Source organism: Amphiura filiformis, chromosome 16 (genome assembly GCF_039555335.1).
Source record: "Amphiura filiformis chromosome 16, Afil_fr2py, whole genome shotgun sequence".
NCBI classification, from domain to species: Eukaryota; Metazoa; Echinodermata; class Ophiuroidea; order Amphilepidida; family Amphiuridae; genus Amphiura; species Amphiura filiformis.
Genome location: NC_092643.1, coordinates 10,461,896 through 10,475,561, shown reverse-complemented (window position 1 = coordinate 10,475,561; position 13,666 = coordinate 10,461,896). Strand labels below are relative to the sequence as shown.

General features: G+C 35.6%; 2 protein-coding genes across 3 annotated transcripts in view; one reads left to right on the top strand and one right to left on the bottom strand.

Moving 5' to 3' along the window:
* Positions 1–2,388: 2,388 nt before the first annotated feature.
* On the top strand, positions 2,389–7,016 carry LOC140172419 (protein unc-93 homolog A-like). Its single transcript, XM_072195567.1, has 3 exons — positions 2,389–3,316; positions 4,758–5,025; positions 6,736–7,016. Exons 1-3 carry the CDS (start codon positions 2,429–2,431, stop codon positions 7,014–7,016), a joined length of 1,437 nt encoding a protein of 478 aa, XP_072051668.1. The 5' UTR covers positions 2,389–2,428.
* Positions 6,879–13,666, bottom strand: part of LOC140135537 (ganglioside-induced differentiation-associated protein 1-like) — a 30,828-nt gene continuing 24,040 nt past the window's right edge. For both annotated transcript variants that reach the window (XM_072157075.1, XM_072157074.1), the window contains one exon: positions 6,879–7,004. The gene's annotated coding sequence lies outside the window, so the exon portion shown is untranslated. The remainder of the gene's footprint in view (positions 7,005–13,666) is intronic.

Genomic DNA, 13,666 nt, shown 5'->3' with positions numbered 1-13,666 from the left:
AATGAACCCCACAAAACTAACCGACTATATTGGAAAATGCCATACGGCCGGGCGGTTTCATAAGTTGCCGGCTCGATCATGTCATCCGCCGCCTGCGCAAAACAATTAAAAATATATTTTTTTTAATCGCCTCACTCACAAAACAAGAAATGTCTTTAAAAAGACAACGCCATGGATGAAGATCACGTTTCATAATTTTACATTGACAAGTACTTGGAATGCGAGTAATTTTGTGTGTGTAGCACATGCATGCACAACCAACCGGGTGGGAAATATCGCTACCACCAATGACATATACTATAGGTAATTCTCAAGAACTTTCATGTTGAAAGCTAGATCTACACGAATTCATACTTATAACAAAGGGATCAAAGGAAATCACATCCACCGAGTTTCGCAATATTAAATCAACAATCTATATTCAAACGACCTCAAGAATGTTTGCTGCCTGAGGGTGATCATAAACAATTCATGACAATCCAAATATCTATTCGCCAGCAAAGTGGTTACATAACTCCCTGGTAACTGGATCACGCATCATTGACATTGGTACTAGGTAAATGCCATAGACTTTGTGTTGCGATCATTTCCATCGTGGTGCAGAACTAAAAAGCGTGATCCAGTTGACATAGTCATAATCGGATTACACGTAACACTTCGCGGCGAATTATCAGTAACTGTTAACTTTGATATGACCATGATGGTTTAGGTGCTTAATTGTGATTACGTTTAATGACACGACTTTGAACATTCTGAAAATCCAATCATATATACTTAGTCGACCTCAGATAACCTTTAACAATTTGGCGCAGAATTGTCAGTGATCGACAATACACCTCGGATGACTTTGACTTGACCTTCAACATTTTTGCGCTTTATACACATGCCCATAACAATTTAACTCTTACAACTTCCTGTCAACTCTCTAATTCATAACTCTAAACTTTTGTATATGTTTGCTTTTTTTTTGTCTTAATAGTACACTTCAGTTTTTAATTAAGTGGATAAAACTGAAACAAGAAGAGTCTTTAAAAAAACCCAGTTCACAGATCAGGTGTGGGCCTATAGTAATGTTCTAACTTTCCATATCTAATTTACAATGCATCGATCTTACAATAAATTAGTGATTTGAGGCATAATGATACCAACATCCTGACTCTGGCTTATATAACTCGCCAGCAAGGAACTTGTTGAAGTACAAGCTTTTACAATCAATACCACTATCACAGGCCAGCCTATTCAATTACCATGCAGATATAGCCTTGACCCAATAATTAGGGTTCCAATTAAGATAACATTACTGGGTAGACAGAGTAGATAAAAGGAACAAAGTTTCTGAGTTGGCAGTGTTCAAAAGTAGAATTTAATGTCATTTGTCAAATACTATATATCCTAAAAACTTTATTTGTGAACGGATTTTCATTGTTGGCAAAACAAAATGTATGTTTAATATATTAATTATTTCATTTATAGCAATTTTCTTAGTTTTCATCCATAAATAATCACAGAGCATTATCTGTTTACAAAATAAATGTTTATGTTCAGATTCCCAATTAATCATGTTATCACTTATCAGTATACTCTGATAAGGTACCAAATCCAGACATTGTTATAGTCAAAAACAGATACTTTGTCTGGTAGTCCCTGACAACCCAGTCTGCATGTGGCTAAATCGCAAACATACAGGACAGAAACCGGCTGTGAAGGAGCCTATACGCACGTAAACAACTTTTTATATATAATAAAATCCGTTTTTGAGTATAATAAAGAAAGTCATGCATTGGCAAAATGAAGGAAATACCTATTGCTAACTTGGTAAAATAAGATAACATTACTGGGTAGACAGAGTAGATAAAAGGAACAAAGTTTCTGAGTTGGCAGTGTTCATTGTGAGGGGCCGAAAAAAATATTTTACTGTCTTTTTAAATTTAACTCTTCTAAGTGAAGGAATACTCAAGAGACAGTGTTTCGAAATCCATGTTGTACATCAAAATGTAACAAACCACCTTTTTGGGACCATATAAATAATTTATATAAATTGCAATAAAAACTTTGGTATAGCAATAGATACTAATAATGCATTTTTCCCAAAATATTACGTCAACATTTTACCACTGTTCTTCTACTATTAAAATCTTCTTCTACTAAATTATACATTTATGCAAATGAACCTGAATGTTTGCCCAGTGTATATAAGCACCGCCATCAGATATCATCGTATAATTTATCACAACCATGACCACTCTGTCACGGTTAAAACGTCATAAACCAACTAGCCCATTTTCACGGCAACTAGATCTTCATGCATCTGACCAGTGCAGTGCAGTGTGAACTATTGAACTATTAGACTTGTGAACCCCGATTTGTAAACATGATAATGCGAAAGACCACGAACGTCCAGAGGTGCTGTAGGTGAAACCAAACCAAGATGTCGTCGTCATGGTTTGGTTGCATCGATATCCATTGGAAGAACCTCATTGCGCTCTCACTCAGCATAACCATCATCGTCTGCGCAAGTACAGCAACCCAGTCTACGCAGAGCACTCTAAACATGGACAGTGGTCTGGGGTTAGCTTCCCTCAGTTGTGTATACATTTCCTGCGCTCTCTCCTGTTTCTATGCGTCAATAGTAGTGCGATTCTTTGGCACAAAATGGGCTGTAGTTGTCGGAGAAATTTGTTTTAGTTTATTTATTGCGGCTAATTTATATCCGACCTTTTATACTTTAATACCAATCTCGATTGTGTATGGAAGTTCAGCAGGATTACTTTATACGGCGCAAGGAACATATTTAACATCAATTGCTATAAGTTATGCGTCGAAGAGTAACCTACTAAAGGAGCATATCATCAGCAGATTTAATGGCATTTTTTATATGATATACTTCATTGGGATCTCGCCTGGAAGCATCATGATGTCGCTAATGCTTCAAAATGGACAGGAAGAAAATGACAATCGTGTGAATCAATCTGTTCCAACTTATTGTGGAGCCCGAGATAATTGTATAGATTCAACAATGTTTATCACTAATGGCAACAATTCAAATATTAACAACTTTGAATTGCCTAATGATAAAACCAGGACTACGATATTTGTAGCGCTTTTAATATTCGGAATGACAAGTATTATTATAACAATTGTATTCATTGACCGTTTAGAAACTTTTAGCAGCCACCTACCAACTAGAGATGCGCATGGTAACTATGGTATCAAGAGGCTGATTGCTGTGGCATTTTCAAGCAGGTTTCTGCTTCTACTTCCGTTGATTGTTCTGTTTTCATATGACATGGCTTTCTTTTTAGGTGACGTGACAAAGGTACGAGCGTGAATACCCCAAGGGTCAATCCTGGGGCCCCTTTGAATATTGTATATCAATTCCGGGATAATGCAGGGTGAATTGAGGCAACTGGGACACTGTAGCATATTATATCAAACAAAGACAAAATAATGTGTTGGTGGGTTTTTTCTTCAAAAACATTTCTTTAAAATGATATAAACCACATTTACCATGTTTAATCAGATATCTTTTTAATTTCATAAAATGACATTTGGGCATGAATAACATAACTAAACCACAAAGAATCATTAATTTCATTATTTCAGGAAGTCCTTAAACTATACTCGTGTTCTGTTCCAAGTAGTCGTGTTGGTTCACAGTGCCTAGAATTGTGGTTTTTCAGTCCCAAGTCAAAAACTAGACATAATTCAGTAGCAAAATTATCATTCATAACTTCTTAAAATAAATTTTAAAAAACCGTCCCACTTGGCTCGACGATTATTTGCGCTTATTTATTCATGAGTATTTTTGCTATTAGGCTGCATGGTCAAAATCTATCTTGTTATGGTGTATATATAACTATTGTCAAAATAATTTATATTTCACAAAATCTTCACAACCTCTAATAAAAGTATGAAGCGTACTATTTTTGAGCTTTTTGGGGCATTACCTTAAGGGCTGGGGTATGAACGTTTGGACAGTATTTATTTTGGGACATTAGAGCACATCAGACATATCGAATTGCATTCTGAATACGAAGAATGTCCTTCTGATATCAAATAATTTAGATTTTTGAAATTCGCAATTTAATACACATTTTATGGCAAATCATTAAAATTGATATTTTTGATATTTAACAGTACTGAAGTAAACTTTATAAATCTGATGATTTATACTTAAAGTGTATGTAGGTGGGATAAAAAAGCCGACGATCAATTGAAAATGTTGACCTTTCGTATTGAATATATGGATTTTTTTCCAAAACACCAAAAAAAAAAAAATTAGGTCTTTTGGGAAAAAAATCCATATCTTCAATATGAAAGGTCAAAATTTTCAATTGACCGTCGGCTTTTCCTCCCAGCTACATACACTTTAAGAATATGTCATTAGATTTATATAATTTACTTTGAGGACTGTTATATATCAAAAATTTGAAAAATATCAAATTTTTATAATTTGTCATAAAATTTGTATTATATTGTGATTTTTAAAAAGTGAAAATTATTTGATATCAGAAAGACATGCTTCGTATTCAGAATGAAATTCGATAGGTCTGAGGTGCTCTCATGTCCCACAAAAAATACTGTCGAAACGCAATAAACGCTCATTCTAGATCCCTTAAGCATCACGAAAATTTTATATCCCTAACGAAAATTTTATATCCCTAACCCTAAACCCTAATACTAACCCTAAAATCAAACCTTGGTATTCGTGATAATGCTTACATAAAGGTAGCACCAGTTCTCTTTCTTTTTTGCAGTCCTTTGCAGGCTGTACAGATGGCGTAGTAACCATAGGGTATGTAACAGCAGTATTCTTCACTACAGCCGGTCTATCAGCTTTCGTGATTGGCTACTTAGTCAAAATAACTGGACGAATCATTGTTTTAACAGTTGCTTGGATTTGTCAGATTGTCCTAATGATATTCATGTTGCTATGGAGACCAGAAAATGCTATTGGATGGGAAATTTATGTGATGAGCACGGTGTACGGAATAGGGAGTGGTTTGAGAGAGGCACAAGTTTCATGTAAGTAGTAAAATATAGAATAAAATACATGTATAAAATAATTTTTTTTTTAAAGTCTTAATTAATTTATTTATTAAAATATATAAAATATATATATCACATATAATAACGATATGTTTATAGGAATACAAATCGCGGGTTGAGAACCAGGAAATTTTAGGGGTACTACACCCTGTGGTAATTTGACTATTTTTGCATTTTTCTCAAAAATAATAACACTGGTAACAAAAGTTATGTATATTATTGGGGCAAGGAATCCAATTACTACACTGAAATTTCAGTGACTCAAGACAAGCGGTTCAGTATATATGATAGGAAATGAGGCACATTCTAACGGTAACCTCTTTTATCATAAATAAAGAACCGCTTGTCTTGGGTCACTGAAATTCCAGTGTAGCAATTGGATTCCTTGCCCCTATAATATACATAACTTTTGTTACCACTGTGTTTTTAGTTTTTGAGAAAAATGCAAAAATATACACAAATTTATCGAGGGGTGTAGTACCCTCTTAAACTAAATCTATTTAACTCACAATGTAAATGTCTGATACAATTTGGTACTATATATAACCAAAACGGTTATATCACATTCATTATAACAAATGTCAATTATGATTTAAAGGATACTGGAATTAAAGATATACTGAAATTTGCTCTATTGAGATATTTGCAATAGGATGTTGGATGCAGTCAAATATTTGTGGTTTTAAGAATCTGTAGGTGTTGCCGATCATTTTGGTACCAAAATCTAAAAATGGTTAAAAAGTGAGTTAACAAGGCATTCTGATTCTCAACCATCGCATGCTCGAAATATAGTTTGGCGCTGAGTTTGGCGTAAGCAGATGACCGCGGGGCATGGGTCTCGATTCCCGCGACTATTCACTCGAAGTAATCAGACCAGAATAAAATAGTTAATATTGTTGACTCCATCTTTTTATGCCAGGACCAGAGGAGGCTTAAAGGCATTCCTACAATGCACTATGATTGGGAAATTTGATCAATATAACCTAATTTTAAAGGCAAAGTCCCCATTGCCACACACACAAAATGGTCATTTTAAAACTGCAGCCAACGAGCTAATAGTTGAGACTTATGACTGATATTTGATTTTCTTACAGGAAACATTCATATTGTCCCACTGCATTAATTTTATTCCTAAGTCTCGATGTTTTGAATGTTAAATAATAGGATGAAAACACCAGATATTTGCACACAATCCCAATGCAAGGTATGATCAACTGTACCACATGTGTACAAAACCCAGACATACAAGGTCAGAAACCCCATTGGGTTGTGGGAATGTCTTTAAACATCCTCTGTGCCAGGACGCTCAAGAATCTAAAATGTGGGAGCGGGGATAACTGCAATTGCCCATGGCACCTCCCCCGGGGATTAGGTACATTTCCCCAGACTTGGTGCGTTTAAAACATTTCACACAAATGCAGAGTGGCAAATACGAATCTATTAGCCATTCTGGGGAGTCCGAATGGGTACCCCATCTGTTGTGAGATATTGTTGTAACAATTTCGTCAAAATCTCCTAAAATCATCACTTTTTTCATCCCCAAAACGCATCATCTGGGTCGGTCGAGCCCGTAAAACATTTGGTTTTCGTCGCCTTTGAGCATGTGATAAATTAGTGAAGGGTATGATAAGGATTTATCTGTGTTACTGTGCAATTCAAGCCGGTTTTTCCATTTGCTTTACACAGCTCTTCTTGGCATTCTATTCCCACATGACCTGGAGGCAGCATTCTCAGTCCTACGATTTTATTGGGGCACAGTTATAGGTATTGCTTTTGCTGTTGGAACTGCAAACCTCTGTGTCGCCTACAAGATATGGTTTGGCATCACATGGTATACAATGGCAATGGTGTTCTATTACTTATTAGAGTGGAAGATTAGCGCAACAAGTTTGGAGGAAGACAAAACCTTTGAACGTGTAAAATGTTCAGATGATGAAACAGAGAAAGAGGTGGACCTGTCGGAGTAACTACAGAATACCCCTCTCGGGGGTATAGTTGTATAAAGTTGTAACATGTTTGTATGTATTGGAATAGGGTGTTTTGTGCTTGAGTGGGGTATTCTGTTTTAATGATTTGTGTATGGTAATGTTGTGAGTGTGTTATTCTGGAGACTAAGTATAGGTCTTGGTTTTTTTGTGGGCGCAGTTGGCGCAGACGTAGTCGAAAAACCGACAGAGTTGGCGTTTGACGTGGACGCAGTTTAAATTGGGGGGTTGATCAATGCAGCGTATATGCATTATTTAAGTTGCAGATGAAACAAAGGAAGTATGTTTGCTGGTACTACTCGGGAGTAGGCCTATAGGCCCTAGGTGTCGGTTTTTAACAAGGCGCAGTCGGCGCAGACGTAGTTGAAAATTGACAGGTTTTTAAACATGGGGCGTGGACGTAGTATTGCGGGGGATTTGTCCCCGTTATACCGTTGAAGGAGTTCAAGATGTGGTATTTTTTGTGTGATTGTATTTGAATTAGTTGTTGGTACATGTATAGGCCTACTAGGACAAATTCTATGTCTAGTTTTTATGTCGGCGTAGTCGGCGCAGACGTAGCTGAAAATTAACAGGTTTGGGCTTTGGGCTTGGACGTGGATAAAATTGGTGATTTTATGAATGGGACATAGTGTTTGGGGGATTTGTGCCCATGATGTTGAATTAGTATAATATGTTAAATTGTGTGTGAATGTGGTGGCAGACTGGCAGTAGGGGGGCCTACATGAACAGTATGTTGGACATAGGTCTTGGTTTTTAAGTCGGCGCAGTCGGCGCAGCCGTAGTTGAAAATGGCAGATTTTGCGTTTGGGCGTGGACGTAGTTAAAAGTGGTGATTTTAAAAATGGAGCGTGGACGCAGTATTGCGGGGGGATTTGTCCCCCAATGGCGTTGAAGGAGTAGGCCTACAAGATGTTGTTTTGTGTTTGATAGTGTTTGAATTTGTTGTTGGTACATGTAAATTGGACAAAGTATAGGTCCTGGTTTAATGTCGGCGCAGACGTAGTCGAAATTTAGCATGTTTGGGCTTTGGGTGTGGTCGTAATTAAAATGGGTGATTTTATAAATGGGGCATGGACGCAGTGTTGGAGGGGATTTGTCCCCGTTGAAGTTGAATTGGGATGGTATGTTGTTTTGTGTTTGATACCAGAAGTGTTTGACGGTGTTTTGCTGCTACATGCAGTGTTTGGACCGTAGGTCTTGGTTTTTATGTCGGCGCAGTCGGCGCAGACGTAGTTCAAAAATAGCAGGTTTTGCGTTTAGGCGTGGACGTAGTTAAATTATGTTAACTGTATCAAATAAATACCCTTATCTGGAATGAACTTTAGTTTTGGTTTTTAATACTGGAACATTTACGAAAATATTGGAGGCTATTCTTTATTTTTTGCTTCAGGACTAATGTTGCTAAAGTTTTTACAGCCCCCCTCTCTAAGTGCACAAAAACTTTTTAACCTCCCTCTTCATACACCCAAAACTTTTGAATCCCCTATATTCAGAACTCCAAAATTTTATAACCCCCCCCTCAATATTTTTCGGCCCCCCCCCCTAATAATTGAAGATTCAGTATGTTTTGAAAGTGATATTAGTTCTTTAAGGATGACTTTGGCTATAGGGGTGGGCTTTGGCACGATTTTATGGCACATGATTATTTTGTTCATTGCAATTTTTTCGCGCGCATTTGTCCTGGTAATTAATGTTTTTTAGTTGAACGATGCGATGTGGAAATTTTGGCCCCTGGCTCCGGTATCCCCCTTCGCATTTTAGCATTGATAGCAAATTTTCACGGGAAAAGAGATTTTTTGGGACAGCTTGGAAAAGTTAGGTTACAGATCTGAAGGGCCAAAGCTGAATCATGTTGCCTTGCACAGGCCCCCCCCGAGAAAATGGTCTCTGGCAGGAGTGATGATGAGTTCACTGACCTTTTAACAAGTTCAACCATGGTTCAACAAAAGTCAATACGATTACGTAATTGTTCATGTGATGACACACACAGAGGGAAAGTCAATATTTACATTTCTTGGTCATAAACCTCACCTCCACGCAGTAGCCTTTATTATACGCATTATAGCTGATCTGGGTAATCAAAAACAAATCTACCCATCGTGGCTTAGGGGTTGGTACAATTTGTGACCCTACTTCTCATACCCCACTTTTCATACCCCACCTGACCCGACTTATTTTTTAAGTTTTGTGAGATATTCGCAGTGTATTCAGTAGGTAATCAAATATTGAACAAATGCCATACACATTTCCTTTATTATCGATTAAAAAAACAGCATTTTCAAGCATTTTTTAACGCAAATTTCAAAGCCTCGTTCAGCGATATTGAGATATAATTAGCATTGATGAGTTTTGAGCCCTGTGCAATACAAATCACCCGGACTTATTTGCTCAGACCATGAGCACACCATGAGTGTTTGCTTATTGAAGGATTACCAGGAGAAAAGTCAATAACTAGTTGCCCTTTATCTGCTATAAACTTTGTTGAACCTGGTGTGGTGGTAGCCCTATACAGCTGTATACGTTGAAGTCAATGTTAAATAAATGCCAAATGTTGCTAGCAGTAAAATAGTTAAATAGGCCTACTGCATGCAATGACAATAAAAAATAAGTTTATGATGTCGTCATGCGTAGATCTTAAGGTGGTATTTGAGGCATATTCTAGAAATTAATAAATGGCTGAGACAAAACCGTTTGTGATTTTCAGAAGATTTTTAGGTATGTAATTTAAAAATAAATTATTTGAGTTTGATTTGTTTGACTAGGTCTAATTCGTTTTAGGCCTAACTTTTTAATTAATAGTATACTCTTTATAATATAGATATTTTATTACTTTCGGAAGATTTTGAGTTAATAGTGTGGTCGCCACATATTCCATCTCTAAGACGGAAACTAAAGTACTTTTAATAACCAGAGCGACATAAAAAGTCGAAGCACAATACATGGGGAGGTACATTATTGGCATTCAAAATAAAAGAATTTTATCATTTAGGTGTAAATACTTTCGAATAACCAGAGTAACATGAAAAGTAGAAACCCGGGGTAGAAACATGGGGGAGACTCATTATTGGCATTCAACAGAATGAACTAATGGATGTTTTCATTCAAGTGCAAATATTCTAAGTAGCTTAAACTTTAATAGTTGCCCCGTCGGCTTCTACATAGTCAACAGAAACTAAAGAAGCGTTCACTCTAATTTCACACTATTCATTTTCTGGATAGAATAGATTCCCTGTTTTTGATCCCGTAACTATTTCTTTGATTAGATATGTTCATTTTTATTAGGCAAATACTACCCTGTCAGCTTTTGAATAGAAAAATTAATTATGCAAAGTAGAGCAGCTAACTAATTAATTATCTGGAAGTCATTAGGAACACTTTGACCAAGTTTGAAACCAGTATTCTATTAAATAAAAATGTTATTGAATGTTAATGAGCACTTTCGAGTCATATTGGTTCATTGATTATTGATAAAAAATAATACAATGCAAAGATATAATTGTGTGTATTATAAAAGCCATATGTCTGTTTAGCTTAAAACGTAAGGCGTATTGATCAGTGTTCTTTGCCCTACTCATTTAGTCTATTATTTTTAACATGCATAGAGCACTTCCAAAATGCCTCAAATACCACCTTAATGCGACAGCTTACAAACGACTGGTTTGGAGACTATGGCAGCGAACGAGGAAGAGCGAGGTTTATAAACAACATCTTTGAAACTATGATTTTTCACTAATCACACTGATTTAGCCATGTCAATTCGGTAGACTTCATTTACACTTTATTTAGTATTCATTGAAATATTTGAACAGATTTATTGTAACGAAAAAAAGTCGGGTCAAGTGGGGTATGAAAAGTCGGGTATGAGAAGTAGGGTCACAAATTGTACCAACCCGTGGCTTAGGGTTTTAATAACATGCTTAATTTCCGGGATTGATTGAATTTAAATAATGGATACACATTTTAAGTTTAGCATCAGTTTTTGTTATTTAGTTAAGTTGGGTTTTTGAGAATTAAAAAAAATATTTTGCTTAAATCATTAGAAAATATGTACCATATTGGCTGAAAATTTTAGGTTGAAAAGTCGGGTATGAGAAGTTAGGGTCACAAATTGTACCAACCCGAAATTTTTATCACTTTGTAATATTTTCATTTGGTATGTTTCTTATTAATATTTTTGAGGAAAAAGTGAGGATTTTTATCACTTTGTAATTTTTCAGGGCAAGGACTACAACTACTGCACTGGAAATTTTATTTCAGCACAGACAACAGTTGTGGAGTTACAGTCAAAAATGAGGGAAACCCAATATTTGATCAATAAATCAATAACTACTTGGCTTGAGTTGCTGAATTTTCAGTGCAGTAGTTGTAATCCTTGCCCCTATAATATACATGTCTTACTTTTCACCAATACGCTATAATTTTTTGAGAAAAATGCAAAAATAGGCACAAAATTGGCCAGGGGTGTAGTACCCCCTTAAATCGGGCCTCAATTGTCTGAAATTGATAACATTTTATTTTTAAAGAGGGACTATGAATTTAATTCCAATATCATATTATTGAAATTCTCATCAATATTAACTGTATAGTTACTACTAGCTAAAACTACTGTTCTTTGAATGGTACAAAATGCAGATGTTCAATCGAAATACATATTATGAAATATAGGACTGTCCGCATTTTTTAGGTGGGTAATGTGTATAAAACAAATGAATATCTACGTCATTATCATTTGTTTCCCAATTTTAAAACAAGATGTTTTAGAAAAGGAAAACAAATCATACATACAAAAAAAAAATCACATTTTTGACCAAAAACACCTTCCAACCCAAAAATCACATTAATTTTGACCAAAAGTCACATTTTGATTTTTGACCAACAAAAAATCAAATTATTGATCAAAAAGCACATTTTAGACCAAAAACTAATTTTTTGATCAAAAATCACATTTTAAACCAAAATATCACAATGTAAACCAAAAATCACATTATAAACCAAACATCACATGAATTGAGTAAAATTACCCGGTGTTGAGTAAGGGGAAAGATTTTACTCTGCTGTTTAGTAAAATTTTGCACAATACCGTACCTGGGCAAATGATAGCATTATTTGCAAATCATTTATTAGACGAGTGGATTCTATAGCCATTTTGGCTGCTGAAACCGAATCCGGAAAGCTTTTTTGCCGGTTTTTTTGCATAAAATGTATCTACATTGGTTCAGTGGACTTTTTCAAAATGGCCGGCAGTATATTGTGGTAGGGTTAGGGTTAACCGGCCAATATTAAAAGTACATGACCTAAAATTACAGCTATAGGTTAGATGTTCAGAAATGTGGTACTTTGGTAAAATAGTGAGTGAGGGCAAGGCATAGCTAGCCAACTCCCGTGTTAATTGAATGGAGATTTGACCGAAAATTTTGGTAAACGGACCGCTCACTTCTGAAGAATGCCACACGAAAACGGTACAAGCTACATTTAAAGTACTCTCTGTTCGATCATCATGATGAGTTTCTTATATAGTATGCCGAAATGGGGTACTGAAGGTGATTGACAAAGGGTCGTACTTCGCTGATGAGTAAGTGACAGTGAACATGAAAATCAGCGCCCATAACCCAAGTTAGTAGCTAGTTAGCGGAGACCGTCGCGGGACTGATTATTGATTATTGAAGTGCCTTATTTTATAGATATACGCACGATTTAGGGCAAGAAAAAAAACCCGGGACACTTTTGGAGACATTATCATCATCATCATCATCATCATCATCATCATCATCATCATCATCATCATCATCATCATCATCATCACTTTCTACATTTTTTCTAAACAACATACTGTTTTAATAAGATTTTTTTCTTAAAATGCATGTAACTATAATTATTGTTTAGAGCGTGATGAAATAAAACATCACGATTTTCATCACAAAACAAATATAATGCATAAGAAATCGTTTGTTTTAGAGCGTGATGATGAAATAAAACATCACGGTTTTCATCACGAAACAAAGTAATACATAAAAAATCAATTTTTCGTGAGTGATGAAATAAAACATCACGATTTTCATCACGAAACAAAGTAATACATAACTTAACAAGGAAAGCAGATATCTGAAATTTAGAGCCAGATTCCGAAAATATGACATAAGGTTAGCTAGAATCCAAGATTGCAGCTTTATATCTGTTCAGAACAAGAAGTTATGAGCCACCAAAGTTGGTAAAAATCACCAATGACACTCGCGAGTGCCAAAAGGGGGGGTCCGGGCCAAAATTCTCAAAAACGACATGGCCTATGAAGCCAAATTTTTGTATGGGTTCATTGTGGCCACAAAAGAATATTCTGATGGAATTTCATCAAAATCTGAGAGGGTCACCTGGGAACTTTTCAGAAATTGGTTGATTTGATATGGACTGACCCTGTTTAAAATTTCAACCATTTACTAGAAACATTTTACCTTCATTTGTAAATATTTATAAAAACGAAATATTTGGAGCAAACATCGTTTTCAAAATATTTTTTCAACTCCAAAATAACATTATGTTTAGAATGATTTGTACAACGTTTTCAAAAATGTTTTTGGAATGTTATAAGAACGTAAAACATTTTAATAACATTTAAATGTCGCGTTATATAAAGG